This window comes from Artemia sp. Qi Xiang Cuo, chromosome 13 (genome assembly GCF_049724085.1).
Source record: "Artemia sp. Qi Xiang Cuo chromosome 13, ASM4972408v1, whole genome shotgun sequence".
Lineage (NCBI taxonomy): Eukaryota > Metazoa > Arthropoda > Branchiopoda > Anostraca > Artemiidae > Artemia > Artemia sp. Qi Xiang Cuo.
Window position 1 is genome coordinate 25,616,848 of NC_142806.1, and position 24,564 is coordinate 25,641,411.

General features: G+C 36.4%; 1 protein-coding gene across 1 annotated transcript in view; it reads right to left on the reverse strand.

The window, feature by feature from the left end:
• Positions 1 to 2,437: 2,437 nt before the first annotated feature.
• Positions 2,438 to 24,564, reverse strand: part of LOC148945119 (sialin-like) — a 149,223-nt gene continuing 127,096 nt past the window's right edge. Inside the window, exons 4-8 of the mRNA XM_089099528.1 lie at positions 23,565 to 23,652; positions 19,630 to 19,868; positions 9,377 to 9,523; positions 6,186 to 6,474; positions 2,438 to 2,887 (exon numbers count right to left, since the gene is read on the reverse strand). Of these exons, the coding sequence (XP_088955654.1) occupies positions 2,637 to 2,887; positions 6,186 to 6,474; positions 9,377 to 9,523; positions 19,630 to 19,868; positions 23,565 to 23,652 (1,014 nt within the window). The 3' untranslated portion in view covers positions 2,438 to 2,636. The remainder of the gene's footprint in view (positions 2,888 to 6,185; positions 6,475 to 9,376; positions 9,524 to 19,629; positions 19,869 to 23,564; positions 23,653 to 24,564) is intronic.

Consider the following 24,564-nt stretch of genomic DNA (forward strand, 5'->3'; position numbering starts at 1 on the left):
CATTGAGGATGTTTGTGCCAAAATAGCTTCTTTTTTTAGGGGGGGGGGGGGGGAGTAAAGTAGGATCAAGTTAAAAATCTTGAAATAACTACAATGAAGTAATCGTAAGCACTCCTGGGCCTCTGCAATCTAATGTTACGGTAATTAATGACTGTACTCCTCGTTTGTGATTTTTAGCACTCTTACAGCTCTGCCATCTTCTGGTAAGGCAATTTACAAGCTCCTTTATAAAGATTCTAGATTTTTTTTTTTTTCAATTATAATATGCGCTAAGATTGTAGAAATAATAAGTATAAGTTAGAATATAACATTCTCATTGTTAAGGTTATGATAATAGTTTAAAACAAATTAAACGAAACCCAAGGAAAATATGGAGCTTAAAACAGCAAGAGAGTAGAAATTATAAAGTAAATCCCCGTTATTAAAAAAAGATGTTTTTAAGAGAAGGCTGTGCTCGATACTTGTTTTCTTTTTCCCGCCAATTGCTTCAATAAGGACTGTATCGGGGATTGCGTTCTATAATAAAGAAAGGTCACCGTGACCAGGAAATTTTGTTTTGATCCAGAAAAAGGGGATCACCCTTTGCTTATGTGCAGTTTTTACATATATTTATGTGCGTTGGGAGAAAATAAGTCTCTTTCCCGTTCCAGAATCCTGGATCGATAATTGTACCAAAGATCTGGCTTTTGCCATTAGACCCGGGCTAGACAATTATTGACAAGGCTCTCATATGCACCGGCAGCCGCAAAAACGAACTCAAGAAAATTAGTTACACAATCATGTCTCTTAACCCAGTGAGAATTATAACAGAGAAGCAGTTTTGTCAGTTAAAAGCTTTGAGCCAAAATTATATTTTAAAGCACGAGACATGTAATTCGTTTCAATAAATCCTTACTGGTTCAAATTTTTCTGATGATTTTTTGCCAACCACTGAAGTCGTCCTCTGGGGTTTAGTTGAAACCCAACTTAATCCGTTTACACTTTTGTAGGCACATATTATATAAAATTTTGGAGAAGGAGGGTGGGTCAGTCAGTTTTGTTTCCGAAAGTTCGCAGTTTTTGAGTTTATTTTTCTTTTTACAGGCTTCAAAGTTTCTATCATTTTTTTTCGTTTTCTTTCTCTATATATCTTATAATGAAGAGGGAGAATATATTGCTTCTTTCAGCTTCCCACTGAGAATCTTTAAATAGTTTCAGATTAGAGGCCTTCACCAGGACAAATTTTGAACAACGGGTAGCGCAATGCACATAATTGGCAAGTGTACTGTGCTTTCGCAGGTTTCATTACTTTCTTCTTCAGTTCAAGAAGGACCATCGTTACTGCATTCTTGAAAATACAAAAAGAAAAATGTTGGACCACAGTTGAATAATGCTTTCGAGAAAAGGGGGGTCAAATCCCGGTAAATTTCTTGAATCCGGTCCTGATCATACCGATACGGCTGTTATAATTAAAAGGGTGACATATGCCATTTTGGTCGAAAACGAGTTAAGTGCCGTGGGTAAACTCAGTACAAGGAATCGAATGGTGCAGACAGAATTGTCTTATCTCATACCGTTACGGAGATAAAGACACGTGCAGAGTACATGTCTCCTTTTGGCCCTGTTCTTTCCGACTTTGACATTATCCTGTGGAGTTACAACATGGGGACCTGGAATTTGTCTCCTTTTTTTGTCAAGGAAAAAGGAGACATACGCCATAAAATGAAATAATTTTTAATTCGTTCGAAATACCTGAATTTAATTTATACCACTGAAAAGAGCATAAAAATTTGGTTTAGAAGATGCTCCCTGTATCTCCATTAGCCCCATCCCTCAGAGCGACCACAGCCGACAAACTTTTTTCCGTTTTTCGGCTCTCCTGAAAAACTTAAAAAAATGGCGTATGTCGCTCTTTTAATTATGACAGCCGAATATTCGAGGCTTTTCCCCAGTTGGGTCAATTTTAAGAGGATAGGAGTTCACCCCCCCCCCCCTAACTATATTTTGAAAAATATTTTTTTATATTTTCACTGAAAGATGTTTTTTTTGCATATTCATTTAAAACAAAGAACAATATTGCCCCTCCCCCTTTCCTAGATTCTGTAAAATACATGCCCCACATACATTACCGTGAATTGGTGCTAATTTACCGTGAACACGGAAAAAAATTACCGTGAATTGGTGACTTTTTCCCTGAAAATGGAATAAAGCTCCTAATCTTTTTTAGCATCCGAGTAAGCTCTTAGGAAATGAATCCTTAAACTAAAGTGAGAAGAACACATGTTTGTGCCTAGATATTTTTGTCGTTTGTGTTTGTTTATTTTCGGTCAGAAAAACTATTCAAGTGGGATAGACAAGTGAGCTGCAGCTCTCTCGTAAAGGCTTTAAAAGGCAGAGAGAATTTGATGTTTAAATATTAGATCCTCCAAAAGTTATATTTTTGCTAGGAACAAAAAACTAGTTAAAAAAATATTTTATTTACAGTTTCCAATTTTACAGTGTGAAGAGATTAAGGAGAAAGAGGGGAGAGGAGAGAGAAAAGAATAGAAAGTGGGAGAGGATGAGAGAAATAAAAATAACACATATGATCCATAAAACTTTGGTTTAAAAACAGCTGATAAAATACACATAATTCATATTATCACTAAAAGCACTACTTAGTGTCCCAAAAATTCACCGGCTTCAACACTGTCTCCATCTTTAGTATACTTTTTATTCCATGGTTGCTCCTCGCCCGACGCAAATAGAGTGTAGAAAATTAATTGTACGATATAAATCACAGCTGTGACCCAGAAAATAATTTGCCAACGTTCATGTGATTGATTACCATGAGTTAATTCCCCAACAAAAATAGGAACAATAAATCCAGGCACGGTTGCCACAGTGTTGGTAAGTACCATCAAAGTACCTGAAATAAACCGCAGCGTCAATAAAACTCGTCAACTACACAGTTGAAGCCTATCAAATGCGGCAGTATCTATTTAAAATACCTACTTAAGATGTCTTTTTGCAAAAAAAAAAAAAAAATTTCTTTGTAGTTCTAAGCGCGGCATAGTTGTTATAGAGGAAAGTAAGTTTGTTCGTTTAAATAGCGAGTTACAACTGCGTTTTTATTCGCAGAATAGTATTAGTAAACCTCTTCCCCCTTTATTTGGCAGAAGCACCATTCTGTAATTCTTGTACGAATTTTGGGGCCACTTGAAAAATAGAAAAATGTTACCAGAAAGCACTCTTTACACCAATTAAAGGAACAAACAATTGGATAGTGATTGGTTTTGAGGGTAGACTGGGTTAGTAAGGAATTTTCCATCGAATTTAAAGCGCTTCTTAAAAAGTATGGGAAGATATCGAGCAACCCCATTAAAAAAAAGTACAAACGGAACGGGATTCGTGCCCAAAGCGCTGCGGTGCTACAGCTCCTTCAACTAGTCCAAGGACTAAGTACTCTTAAAGCTTCTTGAACTGTTATATTCCAACAGTAAAGATTTTTCGGTTGTTTAGCTAAGGAGTCCATTTTGGTCATTTTTGAGCTGCAACACAATGAACACATTTCGCATTTTGATAGCTTAGCGCAGTTGAGATCTTCGGTTCAGAATTATGACATTCCGTCCTCGATATATGCTAATACTTCTTTTTTTTTTTTTTTTTTTTTTTTTTTTTTTTTTTTGTAAAGCAATCAACTTTCTCTATTCATCATATTGTGATTAGAAGTTATTACCCTTCTGGTCGGAATATGAAAATAAATTAGTGATATATCTACGTTTAAGAAAGTAATTAAGAAGAACCTTATTAGTAAGTAGGATTTTTAACTCTGTATCCTTCTTTTGGGTATTTTTTTATTTGAGTATTGCTGTTTATTTGTAAGGTTTATGCCACCAAAGGGGAAATATTTGGTAACCACATTTTTATTACAGCAGTGCATGTAGCTTACCATCCTGTTTTGGACATTTTTCTAATTCTTCAGGGTGGGTGGGGGGGGGGGTGAAACAACACCATATTTTTTATTATGATAAACTGTGATGATCATGATAAAATCTCCTCTTTAATTTATTTTCTTTTAATTTTTTTGCTTCAGTTTGATTCTAAACCCTTTCAAATAACGGTAATTTTTAGAGGATTTAAATTAAAGTCACGCAGAGCAGAGACTAATTAGAAATAACTAAAAACAATTAGAAAAACCCTCTATGGTAAAAAAAAATATATGGTATCTTATGGCACGGAACAACTTGAGTCGATTGGAAATTGTATGAATAACATAGGGTCATGACAGCATGCAGAATAATAACAAGAGCTAATAAATAAATTAAAAAAAAAATTGTGAACTCAATTATGTAAAATCTAGCCTATAGTACCCTTTAAATTTCAACATGCTCATACCTACCATGAGGAATCTTTCCAACAGTACCTAATAGCATTCAATCAACTCACATTTTTAGTTGTACTTCACCAAATTCCATTCGTCCGAAGATTTTATTTCTAGAATCTCGTATATCCCTGTTCTTATAATATTAGAAGAGAGAGAAAGTAATGTTTCAAAGTTTTCACATAATAATCATTTACTCAATGGCTTGAACACAAAAACAGAGAGTTTACATGTAAAAATATTGTGAATCAAAACTCTCCGCTTTTTTTACTTGAATACAATTTCTTGCAAATGAACTGGCTCAAAGTTTGGCATAGAACCAATAGGTAAATTCAACAACGCAGAAAAAGGCGGGACTATTTGGTCTGTCTTTTGGATATATGGTAGAGCAATAATATTTTAGGCTCAAGAAATTGTAGTAAGAAAGGCTTCCGTGAGGAGGGCTTCCTGTAGTGGGAGGACACCTTTTATTACGGGAAAGGCTATTTTTATGCAAAAATATTGTGAATAAAAACTCTTCGCTTTTTTTACTTGCTTAAAATTTCCTGCAAATGAACTGGCTCAAAGTTTGGCATAGAGCCAATAGGTAAATTCAACAAAGCAGAAAAAGGCGGGGCTATTTGGCCTGTCTTTTGGATATATGGTAGAGCAATAATATTTTAGGCTCAAAAACTGTAGTAAGAAAGATTTCCGTAAGGAGGGCTTCCTGTACTGGGAGGACGCCTTTTATTATGGGAAAGGCTTTTTTTCTATGGAATATTTTTTCTTAGTACATAGTGGTTAGTAGGTGACGTGTAAGATTTCAAATTAAATTTGTTTTTAAAGTTGTCGTTACTGAGAGGAGCGGAGGTGGGACTTAAAAAAAATAAATAAAAGAAACCGTGACGATTGACGTCACAAAAATAAGCCAATAAATTACAGCACACATTTTGACAGGGAAGTGTAGCAAAGTAATTTCGCTCGGTGAGTGGCGTCAGTTCACGAAAAAAAGGTGATAGAGGGGGAGGATTAAAATTTATTTCTCAAAATCAAGCGGGGGGGGGGCAATTTTTTTCATAAAAAAAATCAAAAAAAAAAATCAATGACAATTCCTCAAAAAAAAGGTGTTTTTAAAAATCTAGGAATGGGAACGAAAAATCATTGGGCTCATACCCCCTCCCACTGAAGCTACTGCTCTTGTTCTCTTAGGTTTAAATCAGAAAAACTCATAAAAATTATTGTGGTTTCTTGAAAATATGGCTTCAATTATTAAATGAAATTAGATTTTTAAATGGCTAAAATTGGTAGATTAGTTTTGCATAAGCCGATCTCAAATTTGAAGACAGTAAGAAATTAGATTAAAAAAAAGAAAACAAAATTAGGTTCAATCAAACTAAACCAACATGAACGTCTATCAAGATTATTAGACAACCAGATATTAAAAAAGGATACATAGTATAGAGAATAGTGTACCACGCAGCACTTGCATTTTGGGTATGACGGTGTGAAGCAATCATTTTTGGCTGGAAATTCTAATCATTTCTTTTTCATGTTGCAATATAAATGGGTTTAAAGGCAATAGCCTTAGAGGCCTAAGCCTCGACTCACTATTGGCAATTATGTCCATAATAATAACATATATGGCAGATACTTTTTATTATGAGAGGTGTGGGGGTCGAATAAGTAGCATTTTGATGTTCAACCTTTTCCATAAGCGTCAAAACAGAAGCAAAGTGAATTTTCCGTCCCGCTTTTTTCCGAGATTGAGAGGACTCTTTTGAAAGTCTCATCTCCTCCCCCTATTGCACGCAGACATAGTCACGACAAATTGCCTTTATAAAAAATTTCACAAATTGGCCCTTACCTGCATAATTTGGAGCTATGTCCACGTGGTTTGTCAAATATCCACAGTACATCCCAGATACAAACATGACACCAACAGTCATGAGAGCTACAGCAGCGGGTCGGTTGCATCCAGAGAAAGAGACAGCAACCAGGCATATAGCAGGAAGGAGAGAAGAGATCCCTGTGCATATTTTCCTGGCAGCTGTTTGGTCAATAATGCCATCCTTACGAAGCTTGTCCATGATAGAACTTAAAATCATGCTGAAGACCCACATGGCAAGGTATGGAAGGGCAGATAAGCTGGCGTTCTAAATTACATAATGTATTACAACAAGACCCAAGAGGTAACATTAAAACATTAAGGGGTATGCCATTCAGGTATCATTAGCATTAATGGGTGTGCATATACTCAGATATTATGAAAAAAGGCAAAAACTAAAATTAATGAAAATAAAGCGTCAATTAAATTGTGTCTGCATCTTTATTTAGAGCTACGTGACATCATCACTCTATACGTTCATCTTCGTCAATGAGAGTAACATCTACTTACCACTTCCCTTCTTCCTATCAAAATATTAATCTACAAGATCATTTATGCTAAGACCAAAAAAAAAAATGAAAGGGATGAACAGGGGGCGGAGAAGCTTGACTAGAAGTTACACACGACACCAATATCAGTAATGTTTCTCTTGCGTAATCTGGTAATTCGAGCTATGTTCCATGCACCCGCAGGGGAGGGCAGGAGGGGCCTTGGCCCCCTTGAATTCGAGGATTATAAAGTAATTTTGAGGAGACCAAAGGAAAGAGAGCAGAGTAGGGAAAACCATGAAAAAATTGTGTGTTGGCCCATGGTTGGCTGCCTGCCAATAGGTTGTGGCCCTTAGTAGGGGCAATTTGTGTTCTAATTTGTGACTGAATGATCCTTTCCAGTTTTACATAAACGTTTTTTGTATATCACTTTCTTAAGAAACAAAACGAATTCTTCGTAGCAATGAATGGTAGAAAAACAGCGATCCTTAGAAATAAGAAAATCATAAGAGCCTAAATACTGATAACATTAAATCAAAGAATCAGCTTTTTATTCCAAACATGTATTTGCTTCGAGTTTGAAGTTAAACATCCCAAGTTACTAGTCCATAAGAAAGTCCGTATTATAATAGAAAAAGAAAGAAAACAACTTAAAAGGAGGCAACCCCTATAAAATAGGCCGTCAAATTGAACAAGCCTGAGTACCGTTGAGCCAATATCTGAAGCCACTATAATAAGAAATGTTTAATATTGTATTTTCCCCAGAACCTAATCATGTTTCTTTGTGTTTCGTTATTATTATTTTTTACCAGGAGTGACTGTATTGATCTTGTTGTTCACTTTGAAAAAGCTTGAATTTTTTATAGTTAGGAAGTATAAAGCCATCAAATATATTTTTTGGTATTCAAATTAAATTAAAATATCAATATTACTCAGTAATGTTCAACACTTACAGCCTTTCTCAATAACGCCCAGCACTACAAATTTTAATTTGATTTTCTTAATCTAAGTTTCAATGCTTTACTTTGAACCAACTACTTTGAAAATGCTTTACTTTTGCTTTACTTTTATAATTATTTACTTTTATAATTATAATTACTTTTATAATTACAGAGTTTAAAAGCGTTAAAATATCGGTGTTTGATAACCAAGTTCAAAATGTTTAAAACACTTCGGCATTACTAAAAAGAATTAAATACGAGGAGTTCCTATCTGATTTTTCAAGTAGGCTATTGTTTTGTGTATTTTGGTAATTACTTTAATTTTTTTAATTTTTATATACTTTTACTTTACTTGACACACTTTTTTTCATTACCTTTCAAAACAAATTTTTTCTTTAAGCTTTGCAACTCATCGAAAACCAGACAGAGAGCATTGTAATATTGTCTTTTTTTTCCGTTTCATGAAATCTAATATAAAAAAAATTGTTGTTTCCTCAGTTTTCAAGCTAAGTTCTTTGAACATATATTTTTCATATGGATGCCCTCATGGACTCAAAACAAAACTGGGCTGAGAATCCGTGAATTCGGGTTCGATCCCTGGTGTGGTCAGTTTCTTAGTTTGGGACGCGGGTCAGTGGTGTGACCCTGTAAGCTTAGCCAGAGTCAACCAAGCTCTAATTGGGTACCTGGAGAAATCTGGGGAAGGTAAAACAGGAAGGGTTTGCGAAAGCATAGGTTGGCTGGCCCCCAGCCCCCCATTGCACTTCCTGGCTGAAGGGCCACGAAACGGAGATCAGCACCGCCGGTTTGGACCTTAAGGGTCTAGTGCCGCATCCTTTACCTTTACCTTTACCTCATGGACTCCGTTAAAGGCAATGTTCCCCCCAGTAGGCAAAAGGGATTGCAAATACATATAAATAAGGAAATGAAAAATATTCCCATTTAAATCTTGGTAAAACAGGAATATTTTTTTCTTTCGATAACATTCAGTTTTCTCTTTTGTTCTTATTATATCTGTCTTTTTGTTGTTGCTGTTGTTATATTTAAGTCCGTATGTCTTTTATTTTTCTATACTTTATAATATATGTACTTTTTTGTACTTGTTGTGGGTGATTGTTAAATAAATGAGCCAATGAATATGGATATTTAAACACATTATAATAGCAAAAGATTGTGTCCCAAGTTTACCCGGGGACTGATCTTTGTCTGCAGATACGTGACCAAAGGTTCGTGCCTGACTGCCGCTGGGAACAATACGAAAGCTTTTGTATCCTCATTAGTCTATATTACCTGTAGTGGTCATAAACATTGGATTTGACTTTTAAGAACATGACTGTGGTGGTCTCATCCCCAAAAAAATATTATGATTTTAACAACGTTCAGCATTTAAAGTAGTATTCTTATTTAAGTTAAATATACAAAAGGTAGGTCAAACTCCCCATCCCCGAAACTTGACGGTTTCTTTCAAAACGACTTCTTAATTTTTTGGTTACCATGGGCTAGGGCTCATTCATCATTAGGTTGCCCTTAAGGAGGCAACCATTGTTCTTGAGCTAGAAACATTTTTCCCAGAGAGGGACCGTGGGGAGCCAAAAAAACAATATTTATCCGTGGAGCATCACAGTTCTTACTAACATTACACAGTGTTGCTTTTACTAAATTGCTGTGGTTCTTACCCGATTTAAAAAAATTATGCACGCTAATTTCTAGAAGAAAAAATATTCAAAAATATATTTCTTACCTCAGCAATGTCAAATCGAAGAATCTGCTTCATATATGTGGGAAGCTCCACAAGGAACATATACCATCCCCAGTTACCGCAGGTGTGGGCAACTGCAATGGCCCAGAACGGCATTGATTTCAGGACATCCAACCACGGTACGGGAACCTAAAAAAATAAAGCGTTAAAGCGACTAATGCAAGAAAACGCACATAAGGCCTTACTTCCAATATATTTTTCTAGTTGAATATTAATTATTTCTTCTCGATGGTATTATCCAATTATCTTTCATTGATTACTTACTTTACATGTTTATATACCAGCATTGACTTAAAAATATGAAATAGCACATTTTTTTTAATATTAGACATTATTCTTCTGAACCATAATGCTACCTGCATCTTGTAACAAGCAATTTATGCTCATTAAGTGGAAAAAAAACACCTAAAACCCTGTTTCATAAAAAAAAAACTTTCAATGTGGTAGAATTTAACATCATCATTATAACAAAAGTAATACATTAAAGAAATTAAAATAAAAAGAAATACTTTTCAAAAAATAAGAAATTGAAAAGAAAATAAAAATCACCACCTGAAACACATTTTCAGTGCATAGCACCGAATATTGTAATCTCGCTATCCCATGTGTTCAATCTCTGTTTTAAAACCAGAAGATTTCCTTCTTTTTTCAAGTCTGTAAGAATTATCTCTATGTAGAAAGGAGAAGATCCAAAGAACCCACAGTATAAATATATACACGAACAGTAGTGACAAGTTTCTCCAAAAACCACATACATCATACATAGCGCGCTAATGCTGGGAAGTTCCCAGTACATCTCCGCAATAGTTTCAGTCGCTTCTTGGCATTCAGTCAGGTCACAGTATAAGCCCGCTGTAATGTGCCAAACATTTGTCATTGCGCGTGCGCGAAGATACGGGGTCATGAAGAGAGGGTTAGATTGATGTGTTTCAAAAATCTTTCATGGAGAGTATAGGACTTTTCGCTACTGTTCGTATGTATATTTATGCTGTGCGAAAAACCCAACAAACTATCGGCCGATTTCAATCCTGTCTGCATTTGGGAAGTTGCTCAAAAAGTGCCTTTATAACCGTATAGTCAGCTTTCTAATGAAAACTAAATTTTCTAGCCCGATGAAATTTGGGTTCCGGAAGTCTCACTCTATTGAGCATGCTATTATGACAATGACTCAGTTTGCTCATGACGCCATCGACAAAGGTGATATTCCTGCTTACAATTTTTCTAGACATTCAAAAGGTATTCGATACGATTTCTCATAAAATATTGCAAGCTAAACTTGATAACTGTGGTATAAGAGTCCCCACTAACGACTTGATAATGTTATACCTAAAAAACCGAAATCAGTATGTCGACGGGGGCAATACTTCTTCCTCGTCAATATCTCCATCTCAGTCAATTGAAGTTCCACAAGGCTCTATTTTAGGTCCACTGCTATTTCCCATTTGTGTGAACGATATTGGCCTTAACATATTATTCGTCGATGACACGGCATGCAATATCAGCAGCCCGACTCTAGATCTTTGATGCTCAGGTTCTAATCAACACTAAAGAGGCTTTTCTTATGGTTTCTGAGAAATAAATTGTCTATCAATTGTGCTAAGACAATTTTCATTATCTCCTTTCGTACTGGGAGAGCAGCAGCGGATGTTATGACGATTAATGTTTAGGCTCATCCGTAGAAATTGAAAGAGTTAATATCTTGGGATAATAATGGATCCAAATTTATCATTTAAAAGCCATGCAATTTATCTTCGAATGAAACTGTCAAGAAATATTGGAATGATGAACCGTCTGAAATTTATTCTGCCGTTTTTAGCCCTGAAATATCTTTATCATTCTCTGGTACATTCATATATAAATTACTGTCCTATTATTCTTTCGAATACTTTTAAAACTCATATTCTTCCCCTTCAGAGGCAACAAAATAAAGGTCTGCGTATATTGAAAAATCACTTACCTAGTCCATATTCTTACCCTGGTAAATCGTCAACGAAAAGTATGTATCAAATGTTCTATGCTCTGCCTAATTATTTTTATTTGCATAATATATTTCTTTAGGATGATGATCAGATTCTACATGCTTAATTGACCCGTGGTTTTTCTGTAGTTTGACTTGACTTATGTCCCATCCGTCCTTGGAGGTCGTTTTGGGGCCTCTTCTTTAACCAGTTCATTGATGTGCCTCTTGTAGGTACTTCTGTTGTTGGCCAGGCGGCAAAGTTGTGGCAGGTTGTAAGGTGGAAAGTTTTCTTTCCGTCTCTTTGGAGGGTGACCCCTGGGTTGAGAACCGTTTACTCTTCCATCGAAGCTTACTTTTGGGATATGTGTACTAGCCATGCCTCGTGTATGTCCCAGCCAGTTGAGGTGTTTTAGTTTTATTTCGTCCAGCATTGTATATTTGACTCAGATTATAGAGAAGCTTGGAGTGTGAGATTCTGTCATGGAAGGTGATACCAGCGATGCGTCGCAGAGATTTGGTTTCAAAGGCAGCTAAGCGGCGTTGATCGTCTTTTTTAAGCGTCCAAGATTTACAGGCATAGACGGCGATCATAATAATGAGGGAAGAGAACAGTGTCGATTTTAAACTGTCTGTTGAGGTTTTAGTCCTCCAAATAGGCGTCAGAACTTTAAGACCGGAGTTTGCAAGTTCCCGGCGTCTATTGATGTCTTGGAGTTGGTTGTTCTCATAATGAAGTAAGCTCCCAATGTAGGCGAAGCCTTCCACCCACTCAATGGTACCTTCACCAAGCTAAAGGCTGAGATTTACATGTGAATCGAATTTGTGTGAACAGCGCATGGCTTTCGTTTTTGAGGTGTTGATTGCCATCCCGAAGAGGTTGCTGGACGACTGAACGCTGTTAGCCTGAGATTGTGGATCTTGTAGGGACTCGGCTATTAGGTCTATGTCATCAGCGTATGTCAGTTTGTCTGTCACCACTGCTCCGACAAGGGCGCCTGGCGGGTTATCACTGAGTGAAAGGGCTGCAGTTAGGAAGAGATTAAACAGCTCCGGTGATATTAGGCAACCTTGAAGTACTCCAGTAGAGGTTTTGAAGCTCTCGGTAAGTCGCTCTCCAGTCATGACGCGGCTACTGAACTTCATATACATGTCTTTGCTCAGCGAGATCAGGTTGGATGAGATGCCAAAGTGAAGAAGGATGTGCCATAGACCTTCTCTCCATATCCGATCAAAAGCTTGTTTAAAGTCTATGAAAAGGTGGTAGATGCTGCGGCCAAGTTCATTATACTTTTCCATGATCTGCCGAACAGTGAATATCTGATCAATTGTTGATCTATTAGGTCAGAAGCCGGCTTGGTAGTCCAGAATGACCAGTTAAAAAATGGCTCGTATACACCTGAGCACGACTCCAATGAGGATTTTTGCTGCGTGGCTGGTAAGACTTTCTGGGTAATATTTGTTGTAGACAGATTTAGAGCCAATTTTATGCAGGAGAATTATCACGGTCTCGCACCAGGGTGAAGGGAAGTGACATATTTTCGAAGCAGCTGTGGTAATTTTGTGGTAAAGGTCAAGGTGTGATTTGCAGTTTACTTTCAGTATTTCGGGCTGGATTTCATCGGGGCCGGCAGCTTTGTTTGTTCTCAAGTCTCTGATAGCTGCTTCTATTTCAGAGTGAAGAGGGGGAGGACTTGGATCTGTAGAGGTTATAGGGAAAGTGTTGAGAATTGTAGGGTCTGGGTGGATGTCCAGATTCAGTTTATTTTTAAAATTGTTTTTCCATCGTGAGCGGATTCCGTCTGTGGATTGTATTTGGTTTCCATGTTCGTCGAGAAGGGAGAACGCTTTGATGTCCTTCTTTTTGGCCAATTCCCGCACTCTTCTATACATGTAGTGGGGGTCTCCTTTCTTGAAGGTCGATTTACATTGATCACACGTGTCTTTAATAAAAGCACGATGAGCACGTCTGATGGATTTCTCCACAGCTCGTTTGAGTTGCTTGTACCGGTCCCTACTTTCTTTATCTTGCTTGTTCGTGAGTTGGCGCTTTTCGTCGCAGAGTGAAATGATCTCATCTGTTATCCAAGGCATCTGAATGTTTTTTTTTTGGGTACCCAGTGTGGAATGAGCGACATCACATATGATATTTGTGCTGCTAGTCACCAGGTTAGGGACTATGACCTTACAGTGGCGTCCATCACGGAGGGGGGCACGATACCACCCTAAAATTTTTGGCCCCTTTATATTCTGAAAAATTGCTCTTTTTTCGGGGACGTGAGGTATTTTCACTGAAATTTTTTGGGGGAGATGGGGGGGCGAGGTTGCGTATTTTTCTTTTTATGGGAGGGGGTATATTCCTACCCTAACTTGTCAAACATTGACACTTTTGGGATATATGAGCCTTATTTCAAAATTTTACTCCCAAGCCGTGAGTCTAACTCTAGTTTGTGGTAATTTCTGTTCATTTAAAGTTGTACTTCATTACTAACATTAATTTATGCAGTATGAAAGCTTCATTTATTCCTTAAAAGTAATTCCTACTCGCTATACATTTTCGTTGATTATTATCTGACTTGATTTTTACTTGTTTTGGGTTTTAAAATTGAAACTTAATTTCCGAAATTTACTTTTTCATGTTTATTTCAAATATGTTAGATCGATTCACCCGTGTAGACCTGGACGGTACTTGGTATGATCCAGCTCTTGGATGATCATTGAAAACACATTTTCAATCTGAAAATCAACCACGCTGAACAAAATGGCTATCTCAAAATTTTGATTGGATGTGTTTGGGGGAATTATGGGCGTGGGGGTGGGCTAGTTGACATCCAATCCCTTTTGACTATTAAAAGGGGCACTAGCCACTCCAATTTCCAATCGAATGAGCCCTATTCGAAGTTTTTACGACAACTCCTTCAATACGAAGTGTCCTGGTCTAAGACCAAGAAAAAAAAAACAAAAAAACAATACATTGTGCCAACATCGTTCTTTACTTAGGCTGCGCTATTGCGATGCCAATGATTTTAAATTTATTTAAAATACTATAAATTACAATATATAATTAAATTTATATAAATTTACAATTTATCGCCTGCACTAAAAAATGCCTGTAAGTACCTGTCGACATACATTGCTAATATTCTTTCCCTGAAACTTAAAACTATTCTATTTAAATATTTAATTTTGCCCATATAATTTCTTTATGCAAACCTATTTCTTAGACCAGACCCTCTCCCCACAAAATGAACTTACTACTACTACTAACAACTATTCGCATAACGTGTCCTAGCTATCTCAGCATTTTTTTTCATTATAGCCCGAGAAAGCGGGATTGAACCATATTTTTCGTACAGCTTACTATTTGAGAAACGGTCTTTTTCAGTTATTTACTTTTTCAATATTATTTTGGGAATCAATCATTGTTCAAGTCCTTTATTAATCAATAAAAAATGTTGTCACAAAACCATCAAATCTATGACCGACAATGCGGATAACTCGAGTGTGGGTTATACGCTCTACAATCAACAAATAACACTATTTCCAGATACCGGAATAAACAGATGGCTCTTCAACTCTGGGCTGGAATTATACCTGTTGAAGGTATAATTTCCTTCAACAGGAAATTATACCTTTGAGCAGGGCACTCCCCCACAGTCTTCAGGGCAAGCGATGCCATGTGTTGCACAGCAACGGGAAGCTTGAGCTTGTAACAAAAAAATATCACATCTTTTCAAAAGTGAATCAAAGTTTTTTTTTCAGATCTAGTCGGTTTTTGTGACACTGACAAGCTTAATAAATAAAAACAATACTGAAGAAATGAAGATCGAAAATGGTTTTTTAAGGCCAATGAAAGTACTGGATGAAAAAACATATATTTCGGGAGAACAACCACCTCCCTTCTCCAGCGTTATAAGGAAACACGGTCACATTTTCTGAACGAAACAGCTCGGAATTCGCCTTCGATTTCGGAATTTTGTCTTCGATTCGCGGTTTGTGAAAAAAGACCGTAGGAGGTGAAAATATCGATACTTTGACTTTGAAAATATCGATGCTTTGACTCGATATCTCATTTTCAATGATCATCCAAGAGCTGGATGATACCAAGTATCGTCCAGCTCTACACGGGTGAATAGATCTAACATATTTGAAATAAACATGAAAAAATAAATTTTGGAAATAAATTTCAGTTTTAAAACCCAAAACAAGTAAAAATCAAGTCAGATAATAATCAACGAAAATGTATAGCGAGCAGGAATTACTTTTAAGGAATAAATGAAGCTTTCATACTGCATAAATTAATGTTAGTAATGAAGTACAACTTAAAATGAACAGAAATTACCACAAACTAGAGTTAGACTCACGGCTTGGGAGCAAAATTTTGATATAAGGCTCATATATTCCAAAAGCGTCAATGTTTGACAAGTTAGGGTAGGAATATCCCCCCTCCCATAAAAAGGAAAATACGCAATCTCGTCCCCCTCTCCCCCCAAAAAATGTTCATTGAAAATACCTCACGTCCTCTAAAAAAGAGCAATTTTTCAGAATATAAAGGGGATAAAAAGGTTAGGGTGGTATCGTGCCCCCCTCCGTGATGGACGCCACTGTAAGGTCATAGTCCCTTATCAGGATAAGTCCCAGTGGCGTCAATTCACAGAGATTAGAGGGTATATTTTTCAAAAACAGGGGGAGTTAACTTGTTGTTTTTCATCTTTTAATGATAGAAATACCAAAAGAGGCCTTTTTCATTGAAAATACCCCCAAAAGGTATTTTTCAAAATATAGGGGGCACAAGCCCCTAGCCCCCTCTCCATCGACGCCAATGAAAAACTCATACCGTTTCATGATGAATTCCCTGCATGTTTCATGCTGTTTAGTTTAAAAGGATTACTGCTCCGGCTGAAGAATCGATTGGTGAAGTCCATGAAAGGAATAGTCATCCTTAGTTCTGTTCACAGAGAGTTTGCTTGTAAAAAATCTTGGGATGCAGTTGTTGGTTCTCTGACTGGTCGAAAATTTCACATGGACGACCTGATTAGGTTTCAGAAGACGGTGCTGTTTGAATCTGTTCGAAAATAGAAATTGGACATCTTTTCGCAAGTATAATGGTTTGGTTAGAAGCATACGTCAAAGTTAAATATAATATAATTTTGAATATGATACTATAGGACACTTTTAATACTCTCGAAAGTGATTTGAGGGCAACTAACCGCCCTCTCACGCCCACCTTTTCCCCAAACACATACAATCAAAATTTTTAGACAGTAAAAATTTTCAGCGTAGTTTGTTCAGCATAGTTGATTTCCAGATAGACATTATTTTTTTGAGGAGGACACTGCATCAACAGCCCTCAGGGCAGGGGTTGTAAGTTGTGCCCCCGGGGTATATATAGTTTTTACAGAAAGCGTTGTCGTAGAAACTTCAAAAAGACTCATTCGATTGGAAATTCAAAGGGCTAGTGCCCTTTTTTATATTCGAAAGTTATTGAAGGGCAACTAACCCCCCTCTCATGCCCACCTTTTCCCCAAACACATCCAATCAAAATTCTAAGATAGCCATTTTGTTGAACGTAGTTGAAAGTTGTGGAAAGTAGGTCTTTGAGGATGACAACCCCCCCCCCCCCAAATCCCTCAGGGCAAGGGTTGTAAGTTGTGCCCTTGGGGCATATAAGGTTTTTAAAGAACGCGTTGTCGTAGAAACTTCAAAAATGGCTCATTTGATTGGAAATTGAAACGGCTAGTGCCCTTTTTAACAGTCGAAAGTGAATAGAAGGTAACTTACATCCGTTCCACGCCCACCATTTCCCCCAAAACATCCAACCAAAATAATGAGATGGGCATTTTGTCCGACGTAGCTTAAAGTTCGGGAAATTGTACCTTTTGATTAGAACACTCCCACCACAGTCTTCAGAGCAAGGGTTATAAGTTATTCCCTGGGGGCATATCAGTTTTTATTGAAATGTTTGTCGTAGAAACTTGAAAAAGGGCTCATTCAATTGAAAATTCAAAGGGATAGTGCCCTTTTTTAATAGTCTCGAAACCGATTTGAGGGCAACTAACCCCCTCTCACGCCCACCTTTCCCCCAAACACATCCAATCAAAATTTTTAGATAGCCATTTCATTCAACGTAGTTAAAAGCTTTGGAAATTAGGTCTTTAAGGATGACAACCCTCCACCCCACAGCCCTCAGGGCAAGGGTCGTAAGCCCTAGGGCATACAGGGTTTTTATAGAAAGCGATGTTGTAGAAACTTCAAAAAGGGCTCATTCGATCGGAAATTGAAAGGGCTAGTGCCCTTTTAATAGTCGAAAGTGATTGAAGGACAACTAGCCCCCCTCTCACGCCCACCATTTCCACAAACACATCCAATGAAAATTTTGAGATATCCATTTGTTTCAACGTTGGCAAAAATTCTTGAAGTTGGGTTTTATAGGATGATAACCCCCTCAGAGCCCTTAGTACAAGTGCTTTTAACTATGCCCTGGGGGCAAATAGGGCTTCTGTAGAAAATTGTTGAAAAAATTTGAGAAAGGGCTCATTTGATTGGAAATTGAAATTACCCTTTTTAATAGTCGAAAGTGAGGGGAGAATAATTAACCCCCTCTCACGCCCACCATTTCCCCATACACATTCAATCAAAGTTTCGAGATAGCCATTTTGTTCAACGTAGTTGAAAGTTCTGGAAATTATATATTTAAGGATGACAAACCCCTTAGAGCCCCCAGGGTAGAGGTTGTAAGTTATGCCCTGGGGGCATATAAGGTTTTCATAGATAGAGTTGTCGTAAAAACTTCAAAAGGGGCTCATTCAATTGGAAATTGAGAGGGCTAGTGCCCTTTTTAATAGTTGAAGGTGATTAGAGGGTAACTAACCCCCCTATCACGCCCACCATTCCCCAAAACACATCCAATCAATTTTTCAGATAGCCATTTTGTTCAACGTTGCAAAAAGTTCTGGAAATTAGGTCTTTGAGAATGACAACCCCCCCCAGCCCTCAGGGCAAGGGTTGTAAGTTATGCCCTGGGGGCAAATACGATTTTTATTGAAAGCGTTGTCGTAGTAACTTCAAAAGAGCTCATTTGAATGGGAATTAAAAGGGCAAGTGCCTTTTTTAATAGTTGAAAGTGATTGGAGAGCGACTAACGCCCCTCTCCCGCCCACCATTTTCCCAGACACATCCAATCAAAATTTTGAGATAGCCATTTTGTTTAACGTAGTTGAAAGTTCTGGAAATTAGGTCTTAGAGGATTACAACCACCCTCACAGCCCTTAGGGCAAGGGTTGTAATTTATGCCCTGGGGGCATATAAGGTGTTTATAGAAAGTGTAGAAACTCAAAAAGGGCTCATTTGATTGGAAATTGAAAAGCCTAAGCCTAGTAGCCTAGTGACTAGTGCCTTTTTAATAGTCGAAAGTGATTGGAAGGCTTGACATTTTTATAGTAAAGATTGATGTGGGTAAAATGTATTATTTTTTGCTGTTGTTGTTGTGTAGACCAGGGCACTATGTATCGAAGGAGTTGTCGTAGGAACTTGTAAAAGGGTTCATTCGATTGAAAATAGAAAGGGCTGATACCCTTTTAATAGTCGACAGTGATTGGAGGGAAACTAATCCCCCTCCCACGCCCATCCTCCCATTTGGCTTTATGTTTAAAAACTAAATGTTGCCATAAGATTAAATCAAAATGCACTGTGTTAATGCTAATTCCCAATAAGGCATCTCAGCAGTATCCCAAGAACAACTGAGGGTATTATGTTCAAACTTTTGGGGCTACTTCTGCTCTTAAAATTTAACCAAATCAAAATAGCGTAAGTGTATCTAAGCTATCAAAGAAAGTAAACAGATTTTTTTGCGAATGGTATCAAGTTTTCCATTTCAGGTCAACTAGAGGAGGTATGAAACTAAATTAAACCCAACATTTTGTGTCCAGATTTTTAAAAAGGTGTACGTTGTTAAAAATTACTGAAAATTTTTCTCCAGCATACAAATAGCAGATCAAACTATAAATTCTTAAAAAAACGAAAAAATTTAAAGTATTATTTTCTTTTTCCCTGAAAAGACTATGTCAATATAAAACGAACAGAAATTAATTAAAAAAAACTTTCCACAAAATAAGTTTTTTAAGGAAAAGTAAAGGAGAGTAATAAAGGAGAGTAATTTGTAAAAGCAGCAACAAAGAAAAAAACAGCAAAATATATGAAAACAAAAGAAAAAATTCCAGTATATTGAGATTTAGGAAGAGAGAGGTGGTTCACTGTGAAGTATCTGAAAATCCCATACCTTTTGTTTCTTTGCGCCATCGACAGGTACTGCCTTCAAGTTCATTGAATCGATAAGAAATTGTTTTTCAACTGGGTTGATAAATTTGTGTGTCAACGGAGAATCAAACACCAGAAATATCCATAAAACGCACCAGACGATTGACATGATGCCCTGAATGTAGAACACCCATGCCCAACCAAGTTTGCCAGCCAAAACACCAGAAAACGGCAAAGAGATCACCGTTCCAAGAGACATACCTAGAACAGCAAAATAATTTCAAACTAAACATATGATACAGATTTTCTTTTTATAGTCTCAAACATTTAACAAAATCAGTCAGTCTGAATTCTAAACAGAAAGGATAGTGGTATCAGGCATGCAAAAAAGAGAAAGAAAATATAAAAAGAAGATGATAAGAGACAAACAAATAAAAAAAAATAAAAGAAAATATAAAAGAAGTCAGTGGAAACAAACGAATAAAAACTTATTGACACAAAATAATAATAAAAGCCTGAATATTTCGGCTTAACATTCAGAAGAATTTATCAACGGGCAAAAAAACACAACTGAATACTCAGCTTAAAGATAAAATTAAAACAAACAGATACTATACAATGACAGAATGAAAAACGAAGAAGAACTCACTTAATAAACAAAATCCAGTATGCGTGATCAAAAAATACTATGCAGCAAGGCAAGTTATTGATGTAAACAATGAATTTTACGTGTACAGGATAATTTTGTACACAGTTTAAGATCTAAGATTTTCTAAAATCCATTGATGTTTCTTTCATTCCTAGAAAATTCGTCTATTTTTTGGTGCCTCTTCGAATCTCCCCCTCCCCCCACTCATTGAGAATAGATTCCTGCTCAAATTATTTTCATGTTGGTACTTGTTAGCCAGTACACACTCTAGAATTTGAATCTACTGGTTGAAACAGCTGAGACACTTGAGAGATAGATAGGATATATATAATTTGGGCTGTATATTTGCACATTAGAAAGGGGGGGGGTCAAGTATAGCGGGGCAAAATGCAAAATGTAACCTAACCTAACCAAAATACCCACTAAATTTTTATTAAAATATAGTTACAATGTAGTTTTCTACTGAGTCGAAGTTAATTGTCTCCGTATGCAAACAACAATGAACTGGTTATTGTCTGATTTTATATATCCAAATTCTCGAGTGTGTACTGGCTAACAGGTAAGTATCTTCATTTTTACTAACAAACCCTCTGTGACACAACAGGCAACTGACATGATTTCCTATCTAAATCGCTGAAATATTGATTGAAAAAAGAAAGATATCTCACAGTCAAACAGTCTCACCCTCAAAAATTTTTAAGGTAATTAAGTTGATGAATTTTACATATTTCGAGTCAACATTAAAATCCTATTCTTTTGACGCAGATATTATTGGGGAAGGGAGCTGAGATTGGTTTCAAGGACTGATTCGTCAGAATTCCTACAGCCAAATTTTGGTAATCACCAGATGCAGTTAAGAGGTATACTGAAAAGTAAAGAAAGCAGACAATTTCAAAAAACTTTATCTTTCAGCCCAGACGTTGACTTTCTTAAGAATAATGATTTTCTAATTTTTTTTTACAGTTTGACTTTTTTTTTAAGAATAAATATACACTAATAAAACAAAAAAAATCTATTCGATTGTATCCTCTCAGGGCTGAAAAAAAACTCCTGCACACTCAACCGATGTCTAGAGAATATGATAAAAAGACATGAAAATTCTAAAGATCGCCCGAGGTATTTTTAGATGAAGCACCATTTTATCCTCTTATTGAAAATTCTCTATTTCAACAGTTGACAACTTGTGATTTTGGATGTCTGCACATTTTTCCTTTGGAGCTGTAGGCTAGCGTTGTCGAAAGATGGCAACTTACAATTTTACCTACTCTCCAGCACTGCCATAAAAAAATTCCATTTTTTTCATGTGATTTGTTTTTTTATGACAAGAATTCATAACTACAAAAAGAAAGATTCTAGCTATAAAAAAAAATTGTTCATGAAATAATTTATATTTCTTTCGTAATCCATAATAATAGAAATAATAAAAATAATATTAAAACTTGACAACAAAAAATGCAAATACTACCTTTTTAGGAGGATGACAAGGAAAAAATTTGAGTCCAACTTGGATTACTTAACAGAATCGGTCAGGCTCAATCCCAGTAGTTGGACCAATAGACGATCCGGATATGTCGGTTTACTAATTTTCTGGCTTAGAGAAAGAAGCCATGGATATTTGGCTTGACAACAGTCCGTTTGGACAGCACTGTTTGCCCTTGAGTAGCCTACTGTAATAGGGCTATTACAGCTGACACCAAGGCCGTATCCAGGCGGGCAAGGGGGTTAAGGGTTTGAACCCTCCCCCACAAAAAATCTGAATCGTAAAAACGTAACAAAAATGCATATAAACAAATTTCTGATGCGCTTCTTTAGATTTCTTTGGTAGCCCCCCCCCCCAAAAAAAAAATTCTGTATAGGCCCTTGGCTGACAATCTGAGGAATGAAAATTAGGTGGTCAATAATAGAGGTATTTTGAAACCGGAGGGCCAACTCAACAAATCCTGGTTTTATCAAACCATCAAACAGTTAGATTTGGTAGCTAAAAGGACAAGAAAAAAGGATGCCTCAATAAGGTAAATATCTAAAGCTGCAGCACAGGCAACGAAAGAGAAATAAATATCTCGAAGCCATCTGATTTTCAAGTCTGCGATCATGAAGAATGCGCCTAGGGAGGTTATCAAGATTCCTCGAATGATCGAATGTGAAAAAAAGAAAAGAAAAGCTGACATTAAAAATTAGAGAGATATCAGCAAGCAATTTGAAAATGAGCTGAAAATATGTTTCAAACCTCTGATCCAAAATACACTACCGCTAAAGAGTGACACAGTTAGAGCTCAAGTCCTAGATGTCGATAGAGGTCGCGGTGATCGAATAAATATCTGGCATCTATTCTTAACGTAACAGGTGCCAATCATTAGAAATGAGGCATGAAATATGGAATTCTAAATCACCTTTACCTCAGGAATCAATTTACAATATGTAATGGAAAGTTTATTTATGCCAAAGAAGTTCCTCGAGATTCCACAAAGAGAATGTACAAGCACGTCATCTGAGACTTGGGGCCAAGCCTATTGTCCACTTGGCTGTAAATCCGAGAAGTGCAAGTGCCTTGAAGAGAAGCTATGAGACTGGGAATGTCATCAAAGTGGAAGCTGCTCTAATAAATGGAAATTTTAGGATTTGACATTTGTTTGTGTATTTGTAAGAATTTTGAATACAAATTTTGAAATACGAATAAAATTGTCTCCAATTGCTCACTCGATTTCCAGCATTATGTATAATGTCCGGGCAATGTAGTATTTTCTATGTGATTTATCCTTCTGTCACATCCCATTTGGAACTTTTTAAATTAGCCAGGCATTGTAAATACCCAATTATTTATATTCACCATAAAATGAATAAAACTTGTCTTAAATTGCGCACTTGATTCCAAGCATTTTTACCCTAATACCCGGGGAATATAATATTTTCTATATACTTTGTCATTCTGCTATATCCCATTGGGTCACTTCTAAATTGATCAGGCATTTTGAACAATGCCCAATTATCTATATAGGAAATTTCTAATTGACACTAATTAAAATAATATTGGGTATCCTTCTCACTTCATCCACAAGTTATCATTTGAAAAAGTCGGTCATGAATGGATTAAGAAAACTGTTCATTACCATAATAAGTTACTTTTAATTAAAAATTCGATTCCGAGACTGCTTTGTCTTCTTTCAAGTATGTTGTTGAAGTAAAACTTAGAAAATATATTAATAATGTAATTAAATAAAACGACGCTAACTTCATATGAAAAAAATAATAAGTAAAAAAACTAAATTAGTAAAAATTTAAAAAATCAGTAAAAAATAAAACAAGGGTACCTGCGTATGTGAATGATGATATCCTTCCCTTTTCAGTCGGTGGTGCCCACTTCGACAAAAGGACATGCATTGCTGGCAAGGATATACCCTAAAAAAAATTCAATAAATATATTTCCTTTCAAGTTGTCGAAATTGACGAAGAAATTCATTAGGCCCATAAATACTTTATTATAAAAATAGCTTAGTCATATTTTTAATTTGAAGTTTCACGCATAATATTTACCTCTAGTTGCCTTTTTTAATGAAGAGAGTAATTTATTAATAAAGAAAGACTTAACAAAAAAGCAGAGAGCCCAGTTACCCGGACTTGTACAGCTACAACAACAAAAAATATTGTACAGCTACACCAAAAATAATTCACATTTTTACACAATTGCATTCGATTATTTGTATTACTAAACAAAAATAACGAAGTAGCTCCCCGAGAATAAAAACATAGTTGATATAATTTCTGTTCAGTTAATAATAAACGTGAACGAGTGATTTTGGTAAGGACGGGCTTTTTGGAAGAAGACATATCAAGAAAACATGGGGCAAAATATCAAACTAAATTACCAGGAAAGAGCATATTCAACGTCCGGATTCCTGAAAAGTTCAAACGCGGTCACCGATCAACGAAGGAAAAGAATGAAAAAGGCCCAACTATCCTCCTACTCTAAATCCTAGGCACTCTACAGGAACCAGAATTACAAAACTATTGAGACAATAGGTGAAAAGAAGTGCTACACTTGATAAGCGTCAGCATCTGGACCACAAAACATCTGAGGCAGTGGCGTAATTTTATCAAAATCCTGGGAGGAGGGCAAATTTGGGGCCAATTTTCCTAAATCAAGTGAAAATGACAATAAAAACTGAAAAATGTAGTACCATAAAGGTAAATGTATACTAAAGAAAACTGACTCGTTTCTGTCGATACTTGAATTATGCAGTCTTATCTTAGTTTTGACAAAATTTCCGAAGAAACAAAATTCCAGCTGGGGGGGAGGGGGCAAACCGAGGT